This window comes from Carettochelys insculpta, chromosome 6, assembly GCF_033958435.1.
Source record: "Carettochelys insculpta isolate YL-2023 chromosome 6, ASM3395843v1, whole genome shotgun sequence".
NCBI classification, from domain to species: Eukaryota; Metazoa; Chordata; order Testudines; family Carettochelyidae; genus Carettochelys; species Carettochelys insculpta.
Window position 1 is genome coordinate 79,186,560 of NC_134142.1, and position 19,190 is coordinate 79,205,749.

At 44.6% G+C, this 19,190-nt stretch overlaps 1 protein-coding gene across 2 annotated transcripts in view; it reads left to right on the forward strand.

Annotated features, from left to right (window-relative positions):
* The window catches only part of TPCN2 (two pore segment channel 2), a 73,349-nt gene that overhangs the window by 44,317 nt on the left and 9,842 nt on the right, over nt 1–19,190 (forward strand). For both annotated transcript variants that reach the window (XM_074997443.1, XM_074997442.1), the window contains exons 14-20: nt 5,869–5,988; nt 6,378–6,437; nt 6,521–6,649; nt 8,090–8,139; nt 12,615–12,714; nt 15,746–15,817; nt 18,707–18,780. In XM_074997443.1, coding sequence (XP_074853544.1) covers nt 5,869–5,988; nt 6,378–6,437; nt 6,521–6,649; nt 8,090–8,139; nt 12,615–12,714; nt 15,746–15,817; nt 18,707–18,780 — 605 coding nt within the window. The remainder of the gene's footprint in view (nt 1–5,868; nt 5,989–6,377; nt 6,438–6,520; nt 6,650–8,089; nt 8,140–12,614; nt 12,715–15,745; nt 15,818–18,706; nt 18,781–19,190) is intronic.

Below are 19,190 nucleotides of genomic sequence, written 5' to 3' on the forward strand. Positions count from 1 at the left end.
GCACCGGCCCCCGCGGCACCGACGGCGCAGGGGCACCCGGCACGGAGCCTACCAGTGCCGGAGGAAGCTACCCGAGCCGCCCCGCAGCTGACTGTGCCGAGCACGGCGCCGACAATGGGGCCGAGATCCCCGGCACGGGAAGGGGCGCCGCCCACCCTGCAGGGGAGGGGCAAGGCAAAAGCAAAAGCTTGGCACCGCAGTCCATCTCCAGACAGGGCTGTGCTGCCCTTATCACCTAGCCCTCCCCCCGAGATACACATGCCACACAGACGGGCTGTGACTCCACCAGCTTATATAGGACCTCCCTCTCCGTTCCTCCAACCAATTTCGCCGTGGCTTGGGCCACCTTCACCATTTCTGGGCACGGATCCCCTTGAGTACTATCACAAGCCAGCTTCACCACTATCTATGTTGTCACGGAGGTCCCGCTCTCCCAGACATCATGGGTACACTCTCCGATCGTGGTCCAGGTCTCCATCACTGGGCCCTTGCCCATGCTGCTATGGTCGTCCTCATCATGCTGAACACAGACACCGCAGGTCTAGATCCAGGGGCAGGTCCTCCCCTGCTTCTCAATACCCCCGTGTACACTCTCGCTCTGGGATGGGAACACAGTTGTCTCAGGGGGAGTTAGGTCCAGAATCCCGGGACCTTACTTCACAATCCTCCAGGGAGCAAGTATATCATCGACCGCGGGAACCAGAGGATTTGAGGGAGGTTTACCCTGGTGGTTCCTCCTCATCCTCCCCAGATGAGGCCATGGCTCCCGGGGATGTCGCCCCCCCCCAAATGACCTTAAACAATTCCAGGAACTGTTCAAAAGAGTAGCTTTCACGCAGGACATTCAAATAGCAGAGGTGCAGGAGAAGCATCATAAACTCCTGAAAAATTTGAGACCCCCGGCTTCATCCAAAATCGCTATCCCGCTGGACGAAGCCATTATGGAGTCAGCCACTAACATATGGCAGACCCTGGCCTCTCTTCCGCCTACGAACAAGAGAGCGGATAAGAAGTACTTCGTCCCAGCCAAGGGCATGGAGTTCCTCTTTAGTCAGCCACAACCAAATTCTTTGGTGGTCGAATCGTCCCAGCAGAGGTCGAAGGCATCTCAGTACAAATCGGGGGGATCGGATAAAGATGCTAAGAAGCTAGAGCTGTTTGGCAGGAAGGTATATTCCTCCTCTACCGTATTATTGAGAATGGCAAATTACGCGGCACACCTATCAAACCACAACTTTGACAATTACTCCAGACTTACTCCCCTCATGGATTCACTCCCGGAAGACAAGAAGCCAGTGTTAAAGGCGATTGTTCAAGAGGGCTATGCAGCGTCGCGGACGGGAGTCCAGATTGCCCTAGACATGGCGGACACAGCAGCACGTTCAACAACTACAGCAGTGGTCATGCGTAGGGAATCCTGGCTCCACACATCTGGTATCCCCAGAGACCTGCAGGCGAAGATCGTGGATCTTCCCTTTGATAAACAAAAGCTGTTTGCGGACTCAACCGACTCGGTCCTCCGCTCCAGCATGGACTCGAGGGCCACACTTAGAACCTTGGGCATTTATACTCCCCCATACAAGAAGAAGAAATTTTATCCTCAGCAAAGACGCTACGCTTACCAACCACAGTGTGCTCAATATCGGCGAGGCTAGGACCAAGGGCGCCATCAACAGCAGCAGCAGTACAGAACTCCCAGGCGACGTTCTCAACAAAGCTGTACACCTTCGGGGCAGGCCCAAAGACAAGAAGTTTGACGGGTATGTCGGGGGCTGCACTATCGACACCATCGCTCAATGCCACTCTCATCTCATGTTCCATCATCGCCTCAAACCGTTCCACTCCCAATGGCAAAAGATCACCACGGACAGATGGGTGCTAGAGATTATAGCCACGGATTACACGATCCCCTTCCAGTCACTTCCACCGACGAAGCCTCCCGCCAGGCCTCATCTCAGAGACGCTGCCCACGAGGCGAGGCTCAAGCAGGAGGTGGATCACCTTATGTTCATAGGGGCGGTAGAAAGAGTGCCGGAGCAATTCCAGGGGAAAGGTTTTTATTCACGCTACTTCCTAACAGAGAAGAAAACAGGAGGCTGGAGGCCGATCTTGGCTCTACGGGGCTTCAACCGTTACTTGCGCAAGCAACGCTTTCGGATGATCGCAGTTGCCTCCATACTTACGGCACTGGACGATGGAGACTGGTTTGCAGCCCTCGACTTACAAGATGCTTACTTTCATATAACAATCCACCCAGCACATAGATGCTTCCTCCGCTTCACAGTTGGCAGGGAACATTTCCAGTACAGTGTTCTTTCATTCGGCCTATCCTCGGTTCCCAGAGTTTTTACCAAAACTGCACAGACAGCGGGTGTTTATTTTCCCATATCTGGACGACTGCCTGCTGAAAGGGGCCTCAAAGGCAGAGGTCTTACGCATGATACGCGTCACCGCAGACATGTTTACTTCGCTGGGCCTAGTTATCAACCTTGCAAAGTCAAAGACCGAACCCACACAAGATATAGAGTTCATAGGGGCACGCATAAACTCTATCACAGCAAGAGTATACCTGCCCGATGCCCGCTTCTACGCCATCAGCTCACTGGTGCAAGTCATAATGTACAGCCCCACGGTGCCGGTCCTAACGTACCTACAGGTGTTGGGCCACATGGCAGCAGTGACATTTGTGGTACAGAATGCCAGGTTACACATGCGAAGCCTGCAGCATTGGCTGGCGAGTGTTTACAAACTGGCATCCAATACTGTCCACAAGGTAGTGTCGCCCACGACAGAGGTGCGCAGATCCCTAGCGTGGTGGGAAAATCCCAAGAATCTGCTAATGGAGGTGCCTTTTCACCAACCACAAGTTTCTGTTTTTCTTACTACTGACGCCTCCCACATAGGATGGGGAGCGCACATTGGCAGCAAGGTGACACAAGGGCTATGGTCCCCTGCAGAACAGACACTGCGCATAAACATACTGGAGCTCAGAGCAGTGTTCAACGCGTGCAGACATTTTCGAGATTACCTGCATGGCAAAGTAGTTGGGATCAATACTGACAATACCTCCACTATGTTCTACATCAATCGACAAGGAGGGGCACGATCCCGTGCGATATGTGCGGAAGCAGTCCGATTGTGGAACTGGTGCATTGCCAACAACATAACTTTGAAAGCCTCGTACTTGCCGGGCGCTCACAATGTGAAGGCAGATCAGCTGAGCAGGCGCTTCGCACTCACGCACGAATGGCAGATCCGCTCCGACCTGCTATGGCGCATATTTCGTACATGGGGGTTTCCCCAAGTCGATTTTTTTGCCACCCAGTACAACAAGAAGTGTCCCCAGTACTGCTCCAGAGCAGAAATAGGGCGGGGGTCCCTGGGGGATGCATTCATGATTTCATGGAAGGGCCCTCTACTTTACGCGTTTCCCCCCACAACGCTTATCCACGAGGTTCTGCAGGAAGCCAGAAGGGAGAGAGCTCACATGATACTCATAGTCCCAACTTGGGACTGGCAACAATGGTTTCCCTTGCTTCTGTGCATGTCAGATCACCCACCACTTCCCCTACCGGTGGCGCCGGACTTACTCACGCAGGCTCAGGGGTCCATGGTGCACCCGCACCCTCAGGGTCTGCGTCTACAAGCATGGTTAATCCATGGCTCAGCGCCTTAGAGAGCACGTGTACGGAGGGAGTACAACAAGTCCTGGAGTGTAGCCGAAGGACCTCCACCAGGAGGACTTATGAATAGAAATGGACTTGATTTACAGCCTGGTGTTCCGCCAAGCAGTTAGCTCCCCTTGACGTTCCTATAACCATAATACTAGAATACCCATTGGACCTCAAACGAGATGGGCTTTCTCTATCCTCGCTAAAGGTCCACCTCGCTGCTGTATCAGCTTTTCGGCATACAGAGGAAGGGCCCACTGTATTCGCCCACCCTATCGTCACAAGGTTCTTGAAGGTGCTGGTAAACCTGTACCCTCCTCAAAAACCGCGTCCACCGTTGTGGAGTTTGGACTTGGTGCTCAGCACGCTATCGGGACCACCCGTTGAACCATTAGCCACGGTACCCCTCCGACTCCTTACGTTGAAAACAACCTTCTTTCTTGCGATTACGTCAGCCCGCAGGGTGAGCGAGCTCGCAGCCGTGATGGCAACACCACCCTGCACAGTATTCTCAAAGGGGGCAGTAACCTTACGGTTACACCCAGGCTTCGTTCCAAAAGTTTCTTCGGAGTTCCATCTTAACGAACCAATAGTTTTACCCTCGTTTTACCTGAAGCCTCACAGCTCCAGCAAGGAGGCGCGCCTACATCTCCTAGACGTGAGAAGGGCGTTGGCCTTTTACATAGAGAGAACTAAGTCCTTCCGGAAAACGGACAGGCTTCTAGTGTCTCTCGCTTCCAGGTCAAAAGGGGAAGACCTCTCTTCACAGAGAATTTCAAAGCACATCGTGTCCTGTATAAAAATGTGCTACGGGCTTTGAAAGACCCCTTTGCTGGCCCCGCCTAGGGCTCACTCCACCAGGGCGGTGGCGGCGTCAACAGCCTTCTTCAAGGGCATCGCGTTAAAAAACATCTGTAGAGCGGCGACCTGGTCATCCTACGACACCTTCGCCAAGCATTATGCCCTACATCGGGTATTCGAGGAGGATACCCATCTGTTGACAGCAGTCCTCTTGGGGGCAAGCTGCACACGAATCGATTACCCACCTCCTTACTTGGGTTACTGCTGGGTAGTCACCTATTGTGGAGCACCCACGGGGACCACTCGAAGAAGAAAGAGAAGTTACTCACCTGTAGTAACGATGGTTCTTCAAGATGTGTCCCCGTGGGTGCTCCACCACCCGCCCATCCTCCCCGCTTCGGAATCTCTGTCTGATGTTTTTCAGGAGCATCCGAGGCAGTTGGTCAAGGAACTGGCGGGGACCGGATCGTGCACATGGCCGGGGGCGCGCAAGGGAGTGGCGCGCGTCGGCTCATGCGCGATCCAATAGAAACTGCTAGAAGAATTCCAATCTGCGGCGCTGGGCGAGCCCGACTCCTATTGTGGAGCACCCATGGGGGCACATCTCGAAGAACCATCATTACTACAGGTGAGTAACTTCTCTTTTAGTGTCCTTTGTTTCTAAGCCAAAAATACACTAAACAGGAATATTGCTGCAAATTTGTAATTATTGTTTTCATGGAGGAGTAACAAGAAGATAAGCATAAATTGCTTTCTTGTTTAAACACCATTTTTGATCACTGGAAGCATGTAGGAGCAATATTAAACACACACGGTAAATAAGTTTCTGATTAAATGTGTGAGGTATTTTTAAAAGATTTTCTACCATGAGAAAGTCCTTGAATGAAGTCAGAGTTTTGATTTTTTGCCAACAGTAAAATATACAGTCTTAAAGCTTGTCTGCACACAGCTGCATTGATTTTTAACTAAAACTGATTGTAAATTTGTGCAAACCCTTGTCTGGAAGCCCTTTATTTCAGATTAAGGGGCACATGCTTTGGTTTAGGTTAAACTCATATTTAATCAGCATAAGCTAAATCACAAACCACTTGTCTTTAACTAAAATAACATCATTCACATGGTTTTTGGCACCAATATTCCTGAATTGGTTTAAAAATCACACCTTTAGTTGAACTGAAACAACTTTATGCATAGAGGAGGCTTTAAGAACAATTTCAGTCCTACCATAAATATATTTAATGTCTCTGAAATTTGAGTTTTGTGGAATTTGTTCCCTGTTTATATTGTGGCTGTGTGTGTCCTTTCATCTGCTATTAAATCCAGCCTTTTTCCCCCAACTCCTGACAAAGAATGTAGACTCGGAATTTCTAAAATAACTATGTTCTTTTCTTTTCAGCACCCTCCCAAACCAGAATACCAGTCTCTTTTTCTGCAGAAAGTGCAGTTTGCTTTTGGCCATCGCTTCTTCGGCTACTTAGGGAACGTTGTAGCGCTAGCAAACATTGTTTCTATTTGTGTAAGTACTGATTTTTGCATCAGAAACAGAATGGGATTTAGTTTTGTAGATTACTCTGCATTCCTACTGCCATTTTTACATCGGGCTCTATTACTCATTGTTTAATCTTGCCCAGAAAATTTAAAACTAAGGAGTAATTTTTCTGTTTGTAAAAGAATCAGCAGAGTATATTAATAAACTAGTTCTTGCATGGTACTTCTAATTGGTAGAGTCCACAATGCTTTACAAAGGAGATGGAGAAATAGGCACAGAGAGAGAAACAAATGTTTGTGTTTTTTGTTTTTAAATGCTCGAGTGTGTTGGGATCCAGTCTTGATTTGATGTGGTGCATTGCTCTCTAGGCAACAGCAATCAACTGTTGCTTCACCAGAGTTTTTTTGTTTTTCTAGGTGGTGCTGGTATTAGATGCAGACAAACAACCATCTGAACGAGATGACTATGTTTTGGGGGTAAGAAACATGAGTGCTCTATGTAGTTGCTGTTGGTCCTCAAAGCTTAATTCTAATGGTGCTCTCTATTTTACACCTTCAAGGCGATCAATTGTTTTTTTATCTTGTACTATCTGCTGGAAATGCTGCTGAAAATATTGGCAATGGGATTTAAAAGATATTTATCGTACCCAAGCAACAGATTTGATGGACTTCTGACTGTAATTCTGCTGGTAAGTTAATGGGGTAACTTCCACAAAGTTCTTGAATGTGAGTTTCTAGGATGACCCAGATCTGATGTGAATGTTGTTTGATTGAGTCCAAAAGATAATGATTTTGGTGCACGTGGGAAACTAATAAATGTATTTTTCCTACTGAAATTAAATTTTTCTTGATCCTTGTATCTCAGAAGAACACAGGATTTTTAATGGACAGCATCACGCAAGCATTTTTCACTACTGTTACTTGGCATATACTTTTCACCTGGTCAAATTTTTATCCTTCATTGTTTCAATCTGTTACGATCAAACTGTACTGATATTCCAAAATATCAGTAGATATATTTAACCCCTCATTTTGGAGTTTTGAGCTTCTCCATACACAGCTTTCTCAGTGTGAAATCTGAAGCACTCAAACAATAATTACAATTAGAGGAGGTACTGCATTTTAGATAATCTGCAATCACCCTACTATTTGGATGGGGAGTAGCAGCCTAATCATTAATGTAGTATTTTGGTGCAAGAAGGGAATTTGCTGGTAATCTAAGATCAGATTCAAGCCTGGTGTAATGGATTTGCACTTTCTTAGACAGATCATAGACACGGAGAGCTGGAAGGGACCTCAAGAGGTCATCAAGTCCAACCCCCTAAATTTTGTATTCTGTTTTTGCTTTATAACCACCAATTGCTGTTGTGCTTTTTGCTCAACTAGCAAAGCATGTTAGTTTTTGCTCCAAGACACCCACTTCTGGCTTTAAACCAGGAAATCTTTTCAGTTTAATGTGGAAGAGAGAAAATAATTTTTCATGTACACTGGATTTAAATGAAGAACCTTCTTCAGTTATGCTTTGGAATCAATCAGACTAGGGAGCTGTAAGGAGTTACGGTTACAATCCAATTTAAATAGGGTAGAATGTGGAACCTTCCTTAGGAGTCTCTGAAAACCTTCAATTCTTAGTGCCCTGCCAGTAAGGTGTTTTAGTAGAACAGTAATAAAAGCCGTTTTTTTTTTTTGTTTTGTTTATATTTTCAGAGTTGTTCCACTCACGATTTTCCAGAAGCCTTACATGGCAACTTTTAGAATAAGTTACAATTTTTCGTTTTCAATTTAGATACCATCAGTTTCTCTGAAACTATTATTACAGTTCTACAATTACTAGTCTGCCTGCTGCTAGGACCTATACCTAAACAAAATATTGCATGCACCCTAACTTATTACTGTACAAAAAGTAAAATGTTACTTCCCACCAGTGAATTTGGGTGGGGAGTCAGGAGTAATGTATGATCTGATAGTTGAAACTGACAATTACCCAGCTTTACAGCAGGCCAAATTAGCGACCGTGACTCTTGTCATGGTCTGTCTGAAAGAAATTTGAAGTCAAGTTGTGGAGATTTTAATCATCAAACCAACAAGAGAGTTGCTGCAGTTTTGCCTCTTCTCTTTTGTGATTAAAGGTTTTGGAGGTCTCAACATTTGCTGTGTATGGATTTCCTCGTCGAGGCTGGTATGTATTTTTATAAGCATTTATAGGTTCTCTGAAGATTGTAACATAAAGAAACTAACTTGTATCAGGACTTCAATGATCCTGATCAAAAACTGCGTGGCAGTACTATAGTGGCTCACATGTATTCTCATTGGTTCAACATCCAGGGACAGCTAACTGTTTATAAATGCTGGTTATTCTTGCTTTTCAAACATAATATTCATTAGGTATTTGTCTACATATACATGCTGTAACTTGCCAAACCTATTAAAATCAACCGCTTAATGTAACTTGCCAAACTGGTTAAAAGCAATGTCAATAATTCACCTCTACAGTCGCTAGAGGTCAGGCAATACAGCAAAGTGGGAAAATACTGTTCTGTTCGATCTCTGACAGAAATTAAATTAGTCTGCTGAACTGATCTGAGAGAAGATATGTAACTTAATGTATGTCTTTGAATGAAAGCAGAGCAGACTTAGGCAAACAGCCTGTTTCCCTTTAGTGCTTTTCTAAAAGCGTATGAAATGAAATTTAATGCAATGCAAGCATTATCTGGTGCTAACTCTGTTCAGTGTCTGTGATAGACTACAGTTAAATCTATACTCTTACGACAGTTTTCATTGTGGCTTTAAGTTTTGTTATATAAATACGTTGAAGTAAATACAGAATTTCCCTCCTAGCTCTCTGTGTGTTGGGGTAAAAGATTTTTAAAATATAAACGCAGTAGCCAAGCACTGGTTTAATTACTGTTCTTTGCTTCTCCTGGCTAATGCATTAGGACTGTTCAGTAAATCTTTTCCCTGAAGTAGAAGAAAAAAAGATCATAGATGCTCCTTTTAAAGTGGCATGCTGCTGTGGCTCTCTAAATAGGAAAGCCACTGACTCTTGCTTGAAACAGTCATACAAATAACCTGCTTCCACTTCATTTTGGAAAAAGTGTCTGTCCTCCACCTTACTGTGAGAGTCCCTGATAATAAACCCTGGGACTTACTTGCTTCTCTCTGAGTTGAAGGGACAACTTTGAAAAAAAATTAATATGAATTTTTATCCCACTTCAAGGTAGCCATATTCCAAGTCTTATTTTATACAGCCATCTTTGAGTAACATGAGGTACCTGGTAATTAGCTGTCAGAGGTACCCAGTAATTAGCTGCTGCAGCTAGAGAGACTGTTTAATTTGGAATGCATTTCAGATGACATATCAGAATTAAATATGATGACTGAAGAGGCCCTGTTAAAGGATGTTAATGGCTGTGAACCAGCTGTTTGCAGTGGCTTCTGTGACTATAATTAATTTCCCACACAAATGTGTCTGATAAATTTGGGCCTAACCATGCCCCCTGATTTGTGAATGCACATCATTATTATTTGATATCATAATAATGGTAGTCCATCGATCCGATGATGACAAATCTGTGCAGATCATCTGTTGTTGGTCTCATGGTGTGCCCTCTGGTGACTGTATAAGCCAATTCTAGAGGTGCACATTTTGCTGCAGATGGTGCATGGGAAGTTTGCAATCTGTGGGTTGTGCATGGCTGATGCTCTGTGACGTCGTTCGCATGCCTCTTGTAGACACCGGCAGTGGTCTTCTTCAAAGGCAATGAAGGTATTTCTGACTGTTGCACGCCACTGTGTTCTGTCACTGGCGGCGTCCTCAAGGTCCCTAGGTTTGATACTGCTGTACTGCAGATTGGCTTTGATGGTATCCTTGTAGCGTTTCTGTGGACAACCTATACGCCGGATGCCCTGGGAGAGTTCACCATACAGAAGCTGGCGAGGGATTCTGTTGGCATCCGTGCAGCTGACGTGACCGGTCCAACGTAGTTGTGACTTCATAATCATCATTTCAATGCTTGTCATCTGGGCTCTCTCGAGGACCTCAAGATTGGGCACTTTGTCTTGCCAGCGGATCTTCATGATGTTACAGAGGCAGCGTGTGTAGAATGTGTCGAGCTACGTGATGTGACGCCTATATAGTGTCCATGTTTCGCACCCATACAAAAGAGATGAGAGAACAACAGCTCTGTACACAATCAGTTTTGTTGACATCCGGATGTTATGGTGGTTTAGAACTTTGACACGCAGACAGTCAACTGCCTGGCTCGCTTTGGATATTCGCGCGTTGATCTCATTATCCAGTGATCCATCACTGGATATGACACTACTCAGGTATTTAAAGTTCTCCACTACTTTAAGCTTAGCGCCGTCAATGGAGATACTCGGAACAGGAGCATTTGATCTAGGTGCAGGTTGTTGGAGAACTTCTGTCTTTCCGAGGCTGATAGTTAGTCTGAAAAGTTGTGAGGCCTCAGCAAACTTGTTGACAATGTGCTGAAGTTCGTTTTCAGTGTGAGCCATAAGGGCACAGTCGTCGGCAAAGAGTGCCTCAGAAAGGAGTTTCTGCACTGTCTTAGTCTTTGCATTCAGGCGATGGAGGTCAAAAAGTGAACCATCATGCCGGTATTTCAAGTATATACCGCGGTCCAGATCTTTCATTGCATGGTTAAGGACGCATGCAAAGAACAGGTTAAATAAGACAGGAGCGAGAACACATCCTTGTTTCACACCGTTGGTGATGCCGAAGGGGTCTGATGTGGCTCCATTAGACAGTACTTCGCCTGTCATGTCGTCATGGAAAAGGCGTATAATCTGGACAGATTTTCTTGGGCAGCCTAGTCGTATTTGAATGGCCCAAAGGGCTTCCCTGTTGACGGTATCAAACACCTTTGTCAGATCTATGAAGACAGCATGCAGGTGCATGTTCTGTTCAATGCACTTCTCTTGTATTTGTCTGACAGTAAACACCATATTGGCTGTGCTCCGGCCAGGTCGAAAACCGCATTGACTTTCAGGTAGATTTGCCTCGGAAATACTGGCTATTAGGCGGTTCAAGATGATGCGGGTGATGATCTTCCCTCCCACGGAGAGGAGGGATATGCCTCTGTAGTTTCCATATTCTGCTTTGCTGCCTTTTATTCTTGAAAAGGGAGACAATAATAGCATCGCGGAGGTCCTGTGGTATGTTTTCGTCCTCCCAGATGCTGATGATCACGCTATGGAACCTGCTAGTGCTGCTGGACTTGCCGCTTTATATATCTCCGCTGGTATCCCATCTTTTCCAGGAGCTTTTCCTGAACTCATCTGGCTAACAGCTTTCTTAATCTCATCTATAGTGGACGGAAAGTCAAGATCTGTCAGGACAGATTTGATATCATATGTGTATTGCAATAGCATCCACAGGTTCCAGTAACGTGCATATTCTGAGAGGGGGTGCTGTGGGTTTTTTATCACGGTGGAGACATCCCATAAATGGCAGTGCATTACAATTTTTCCAGAGTATGTCTCTTGTGTTTTGATTTCTTAGTTCTTTACTATTTGGATTGAATACCCTTGCTACCCGAATCATGGCTTTGGAGTTTTCACTTATTTTCCTGTTTTCTAGTAGCCTTCCCCTCCCACAAACAGAAACACTTCCAATTTAAAAGCTGACTGTAGTTAGCACTGACAGGGTTCATGATGATTTGTCTGAAATTAGTGTGTAGTTTGAAATCTGCGTGCAGCAAAACTAATTGTTAGTGTATACATAGCCAATAAATGCAAATCCCTTCTGTAACTTCACTAAAATACTCTGCGACCTCTTATACACAGTATACTCTTTGTTTTTTTCATGGCTATTCATCTACTGTGAGAATCAGTTAGTGTTTGGAAAGATAAAAGTCCTTATGAGCAAGGAATTATCACTGAAAATAGTAGAAAAGGGTTGTACTGTGATCAATCCTCTCTCTCGTTTTTTGTTTTTTTATATTTGAATTAAAGTATCGCATCAGATCATGAGCTCTGCCTGCTATCTACACACACTTTCAACATGGACTTTAAAAAAATGGTGGGGGGGGATCTAAATTTGTAGGGCATTCTGTCACTCCATCAGTCATGAAGTGCACCGCCATGACTCTAACTTGTCTCCAGCTTATGTAGTAGTTGGGCTTATCGTGGATGCAGCATACTCCTGAACAGGTTTAGGTTGCCACAAAGACTTACATCAAACCTATTTCTGTCACTTCCATTTAGAGGATTCAAACTACATAAGGTCAGTCTCCTTTGAAGAGAGGAGAGAGGTTCTGTCTGGTGGGAACAAGGTCATCTGAGGAGGCATTTCCATTTAGACTGGAGATGCCGGTGAATCATGTCTGCATTTAAAATGATAGCTTAAGTGTTGGCAGGTATAAGTGGATCTCCTTTCTTGTAAGTCATCAGTGTTTCCTGTGGTTGAAGCTCTCATTAGGTAAATTCTCAGCCCTGTAACTGTCAGCATTAGATTATAAAGAGATTGCACATGATGAAATAGAACTGCCTTTTTGTAAAAATTATTAACCCATAGATGCTGAGCAAAATGTCTGAAGAATAAATAAAAAAATGAACAGCAGTAGCTTCTCATTTTTCATGACTCTAGATACATTTCCTTAATTCATTGCATTATTCATGTGTCTTTCCTAGGAGACCAGAAATGATGGGTTTGCTTTCTCTATGGGATATGGTGCGCCTGGTGAATATGCTAATTGTATTCAGATTTCTGCGGATTATCCCTAATATGAAGGTACTTGTGCCTTGCTTTTTTGTACTTCCTCAATTCTCAACTAGGCAAATGATAAAACTTCCTAGAACCTCGTCAGAATGATCACCCTTTTCGTCTTCTCATGGACTGGAATTGCATCAGAGTTGGGGGTATAACTTGGAAGCTCCCGGCTTACTTCTTCCAGAACATTAAACACCACCTTTCTTCCTTGTCACTCCTTTCTTCGTTCAGCTACTTTCTGTGGTCAGACAGCAGGGAAACTTCCTGATGCCAGTAGAATTGACTTCACTACTTTAAAACAGGTAGTGAGTACATTCAACAGTATGCAGACATCTTTCAGTGTTCCCAAAATTCTCAGAGCAGCACTGCTATGAGAGAAGTGAGTGCCTTCAGGCAAATCACATGCAAATAACCACACCTGAGTATCCTTTGTGTTTTCTGTGTCTATTACTGCCACAATCAAGTGGGTTTTGAATATTAGCAAGATTTACCTAGATAAGCTTGCAACAACATGCCCATCTGTGGAGGAAACTCTATCTCTGCAATGCAGCTGGGAGCTGTAATTCCCAGTGTGGGTAGATGTACACACCTTAGCTTTGATTGAGATAGTGTGCTAGAAGAAAAGGTGTAGCCAGAGCCAGATTAAAAAGTTATGGGACCTGATGTCCTATGGAAATCTGGGGGTGAGACACTCTTCCTTTTCGTTAACTAGATAGTACACATTAGTGGTACACATTAAACCTCTCTAATCTGGAACTCTCATCTGGTGACACTCATAATCTGCCATGTAACAGAGAGGAAGCCGTGCTAGTCTATACACTATCAAAACAAAAAGCAGTCAAGTAGCACTTTAAAGACTAGCAAAATAGTTTATTAGGTGAGCTTTCGTGGGACAGACCCACTTCTTCAGACCAGGGTTTTTATTAGCCAGATGGCATGGATGTGGCCAAGTTTCTTGTTGTCCCATAAAGTTTGTTTCCAGCCACCAGTCCTGGCTCTCAGTGTTCTGTGCTGTTATTTAGTTGTAATTTACTCTTAAATGTTTTCTAAGTGTAAGCAGTAGAAGTGTTGGTAATGAGCTAGACAAATTCTCTCAGTCGGCACTGGTCAGGTCCAGAGGGTGCTGGATGAGAGAGGTTCAACCAGTAGGAGAGTCACAAAATTCTCTAAACCCCTTTGACTGTTCGTTCTTTTTTTTTTTTAAATGAGGCTCATACTCTTCTATAGGTCAACAACAATCAGCACCAGCTCTCAGAGCAGAGAGGCAGCAGCACAAGTCTCCCACACACTTTGTTTCTAAGCAAACAGATCCCAAGGAAGATAATTGTGCCATTTGTGGCTGGAGCAATAGAGCAGTCTCACAGCAGCAGCAGAACGTCTGCCTTCTTTGGCCTACGCCAGGTTCCAAGCTCATGTAGAGGATGCAGGACTAGCAGTAAAGAAAGATTGAGAGTAGGGGTGAGGGAAGGAGAAGGAATCCTCCGCTTCCAGCATGTGGAGTGGGTGGCAGACCACGGAGAAGGAGCAGGTGTTTCAGATGTGCTCCCCACTACCCCTCAATACCAGTCACCCATCTCTTTTTCTACTAGTGATCAGGGGCCCTGCCTCTTACTCAGACCTTCTTGCTTACAACACAAGTCTAATGTTACCCAGATTTGAAGAGCTGATTCTCTGCATGGAATTTTTCCCAGTAACCGTGCAAATATTACTTATTTTAAGCTGCAGTTGTGCCTAATAGCTCAGGGTCTTAGAGAGACAAGGTGGGTGAGGTAATATCTTTTATTGGCCCAACTTCTCCTGATGGGAGAGACAAGCTTTTGAGCCAAACATAGCAGGGGGCTGGGAAGGGTACTCTGAGCTGAAGAAGAGCTCTGTGTGGCTCAAACACTTGTCTTTTTCACCAACAGAAGTTAGTTCAATATAAAGACATCACTCATATTGTCTCTCTCAGTTCAGATTTGCATCAAGGAATGCCAGTATTAACCACTGATGATAATACGGCATTGCTCTAAGATTGAGCTTTTCTAATTCTCTGAGCAGTCCGGTCAAGCTTTGGTCCTGGACACTAGAGGCTAGTGCATAGCAAGTGAGCCTCGTCTAGGAAGGGGAAACCAGCCAATATGTGGAGCTCTGCACCAGGAAATAGTGAAGCTGCTTTTGGCAGGAGTGAGCTGGTATGTGAGGCAGATCAGCCAGGGAGCAATCTGGTCTAGCCTTGTTGTATGTCATACCCAAATGGCTCCACCAGTGCCAGACTGTGGACTGCTCTTGGGAAGAAAGCAGGCTCATGTAACTCCAAGAGAGATGGTACCCTGGTTAGAATAGGGTGCGATCTCTCTGGCTGCCGAGATCCCTGGAGGGCAGGTGAGGAGTCTTGGAACAATCAGAGTTAAGTGGATTTTCTGGGGATTCATGAGGGAGAGTTAGTGCAAGCACGCCAAATCTGGCTATGCAAAACCCCAGCCTGTTAAAATCTTGCTCCACATTGGTGTTTGTCTGCTGATTTACCTGTTATTGAAGGCCAGGGCCTGAGCCGTCGAAAGAAATAGCTGTTCTGCCCAGTCACAGTTCTTTTTCTGGATCTAAAAGAGATATGAACTTGTAACCATGGGGGGTGGGTGGGGAGAGCACCACTGTGGGATTTGAAGGACTAAAGCAAACCTAGGAGAGCCATTGGCTGGCACTGGGGGGGTGATCAACAATAAGCTGAAAGATCACATGAAAAGATCATGGAGAAGGAATACAGGTGCACTTACTGTGAAACTGTGATAGTAATATTGTAATAGCATCCACTGCAGAAGGGTATATGGCTTCATTCATCGACTGTACTTGGTATATGGAAATCCATGCATGCAAATCACTGCTATTATTTATATTATCATAGCAGCTAGGAGCCCAGGCATGAGTCAGGACGTCACTGTGCTAGATGCTGTACAAGAAGTGCAAAGTATTTAACTGCACTTAATTTTTCCACCCTGCCATCGTTTAATAGATTAGTGGGGCTTAAAACTGTGTAATAAAATATCTGTAAGAATTCTGTGTTTTGTTGTAGTTCATGGCCTTGGTTGTCAGCACCTTGCTGGATCTGGTGAGAAACTTAAGAGCCTTTGCAGGGATGCTGGTGGTGAGTTACAATTCAAAATGGCCAGTCTTTCAAAAAGATGCTGTAATATAGGGCAGGGGTGAGCAAACTTTTACGTCGGGCCCCACTTTTCATCCCTCTAATTAGCAGGGCCCCCCAGCCTGTGTAATATAATCCAAACCAAGGGAAATTTCAGTTACATTTATATGAAAAAGAAAAACCCTTTCCACATGTGTAAGAAAATAAGTGTGTACTGTGTAGACTAAAAAATCTCTATTAATTGGTGTGTGTGTGTGTGTGTGTGTGTGTGTATATATATATATACACACACCCCTGCAGGGGCAAGGGAAGGGGAGTCGGCATCCCCCAGCAGCCCCGTGGGGCCAGGCAGCCAGCTTTCTGCTGCTGTCCTGCTTGGAGCTGGAGCCAGGGAGGAGAGCCTGCTGTGACAGGAAACTGTGGCAGGACAGCAGGGGTGGTTCAGGACCGGGAGAGCATTAACCACCCATGGTCTGGCAAAATCCATTGTTGGGGACCGCTGAGGTCCCAGAGGATGCTGGACCAGGGCGGTGGAACCTGTACATAAAAACAGTAACATAATTCAACATTTGTAATGAGATGGATAACCCTGTCACCCAGCAGCTGATTCTGTTGTGCCCCTCCTATGAAATTTCATGCCCCGCCTGGGGCCATGCCACCAACTTTGCTCACCCATGGTATAGGGCACACTTTCAACAGACTAAGCCAGGGGATGGTACATACGGTGTTCCCACTAACAGTAGCAAAAGCTGCATGACTTAAGTCCATCAAACAGCAAATCAGGTATTAGTTTTCAAGATTTCCTCCTGCCCTATAGCACTGCAACCCTTTTGAAGGGATCAGTGATGTAGTTTATTATTATATGTGGAACTGCTAGCAACGTTCCATTATAAGACCCTGTTTTCAGTTGCTTGCAACTTTAAGACTTCAGGCTTACGTTTCCTGTGCTGGGTTTCTGATCAGGCTTTTTTTAGTTTCAGCTGAAACAGTTCAGCCATGTCCACGAAGGATATTAAGGAAATACATACACATTGCCCACTTTTAAAAAAGCCCGAAACAACTAGAGCCTTATGGAGATGAAAAAATTTATAGCTGCAGATATATGGTTGGTATCTTCAGGGCTCCACCAGGAACCTCAGTAGCCAAAGCAGCGGCAAGTCAGGCCACAGCTTGCAGAAGACAATGCACAGGCCAGACAGCTCCTCTGAAGTGGCTTTACCATGCACAGTTGTGCCCACTTGGGAAGGCGCCAGGCTCACTGACAGCTGTCCCTGGTTGCATTAGAGTGTGTAAGCAGTTTGCATGCTACTGGACAGAAGACGTACAGTATCTCTGCCCCAAGGAGGTCACAGGCTCAGCACTATCATTAATTGCAACTATAATCAATTGCAAATATTGTTTGTGTAAGTTGGAGTTGAAGCTCAGTTGATCTCACATCATATGACATTGCATGAGTCAATATTACATTTGGTGATTTGAGAATTATTTTTTCCATCATTAATCTGTAAGATACATGGTGGTTGTTATGTTAATTATTTATTGGCCAGTTTCTTTTTTGGCAGTGTAATGTGTAACGTTAGTCTTAATTTCATAGTTGGTGTTACAGGAAATAAAACTGGTTTATCATTACTAAACCAGATGCTCCACCTACTGGCAGATTTGTGGAGCTGTATCAACTGGCTCCAACATGGTTAAAATTCTCTTTTATATATAACTTAGGAGTAATACTATACCCTTTTCCTTCCTGCGACTTTTAAAACAATATAGAAACATGAGAACTGAAATTACCCTGGTACTTCAAAACTCATGTTATTTGAAGCCAGCCTAGTTGCAAGTGGTGATGTCTTCAGTAAGAGTTATTAGAGATGTAGCCGTGTTAGTCTGTATCTTCGAGAACAACAAGAAGTCCTGTGGCACCTTATGGACTAACAGGTATTTTGGAGCATAAGTTTTCGTGAGCGAAGACCCGGGTGACAAAGAGGGTCTTCGCTCACGAAAGCTTATGCTCCAAAATATCTGTTAGTCCATAAGGTGTCACAGGACTTCTTGTTGTTCTCAAAGACCCTCTTTGTCACCTGGGTCTTTGCCCACGAAAGCTTATGCTCCAAAATCTGTTAGTTGATAAGGTGCCACAGGACTTCTTGTTGTTCAGTAAGAGTTGTCAGCATTGGCAACACTCTGAGAGCCATTTCTAGGGCAACCCCTGACATAAGATAAAACTTTCAAAAGTACATGAGTGATTTCAAAGTGCAAGTCCTGTTTTTGGAAGATACTTAGCACTCATCGATAAGTAATAGGGGTTTGTCCTTTTTCAAAAGGGGATGCATGCTCCGAAGTCACTGAACTACTTTGGAAAATTTAGCTTTACCGTGATGGTATCTGTGCTTTTGCAAAGATTTCTGATAAAATACAAGTAGCAGATTTAAATTTGGCCATAGCACAGTTTTGGTAGAAGCTTGCTTTTAGGAAATCAAAGTCTGACGGCAATTTTTCCGTAATTTTTAAACCCCCTCAAAAGAAATAGGTTTTAACAGTCACTCCTTGATAGTGTTTGCAGTTCAGCCATCACAGCATTGAGAATCAGAAAATGAAACTTATCACAAAGAAAAGTGACTTAATCAGTTTTTTTTAAAACAGTTCCCAGCTGACTAGATTATAAGAGGAAAACATACAGTGTAGAGTGAAATGTAAGTGGGCTTTAAAAAGTTCTTTTGCTTTTAATAATCCATTGCATTGTTTTAAACAAAAATTCCCTTTCCTCTGTTACTCCATAAGTTTTAGGTTGACTGTATTCCTTTTGAACATTGAATGGTCTCTGAACAGCTTACCCTACAACACTAATTTAGTTTTTGAGCATTTCAGAGACTAATGTTAACGTGTGTTCCTTTCCAGGTGGTTTTTTATGCATTTGCTATAATTGGAATAGTGCTATTTAAAGGTGCTGTTGTTCCTATGGGAAATATTAGGTAAGGCTTTATTCTAAATGCCTAGTATTTGGAAAAAAACTCTTGAAATTTTGAAACTCCACTGTATATCTCTGATCTTATCTCCCTGGACTCTTTAGCTGTGTTGACATGGAAGCTCTTTCGAAAGGCTAAAAACCAAATGACAGCAATCAAATTCTAGCCTTTTGAAAGTGCATGACTACACACCAAAAGCAGATAGAAGGTTCGATCCGTCCTTTTGAAAGACCGCTCCTCATGCGGTCTTTCGAAAGAACAGAGCTGGAGATGCTGCGGCCAGGGTTGCCTGGCTGCCAAGCCATTCTGGGGCCCGCAGCCAGCCGCTTCCTTTGAGGGCCCCTATCAAACACCCCCAGCCTGCCTGAGCCAAGGCCTGCAGAGCTACCCAAAGTCAAGCAGAGCCTGGCATGCAG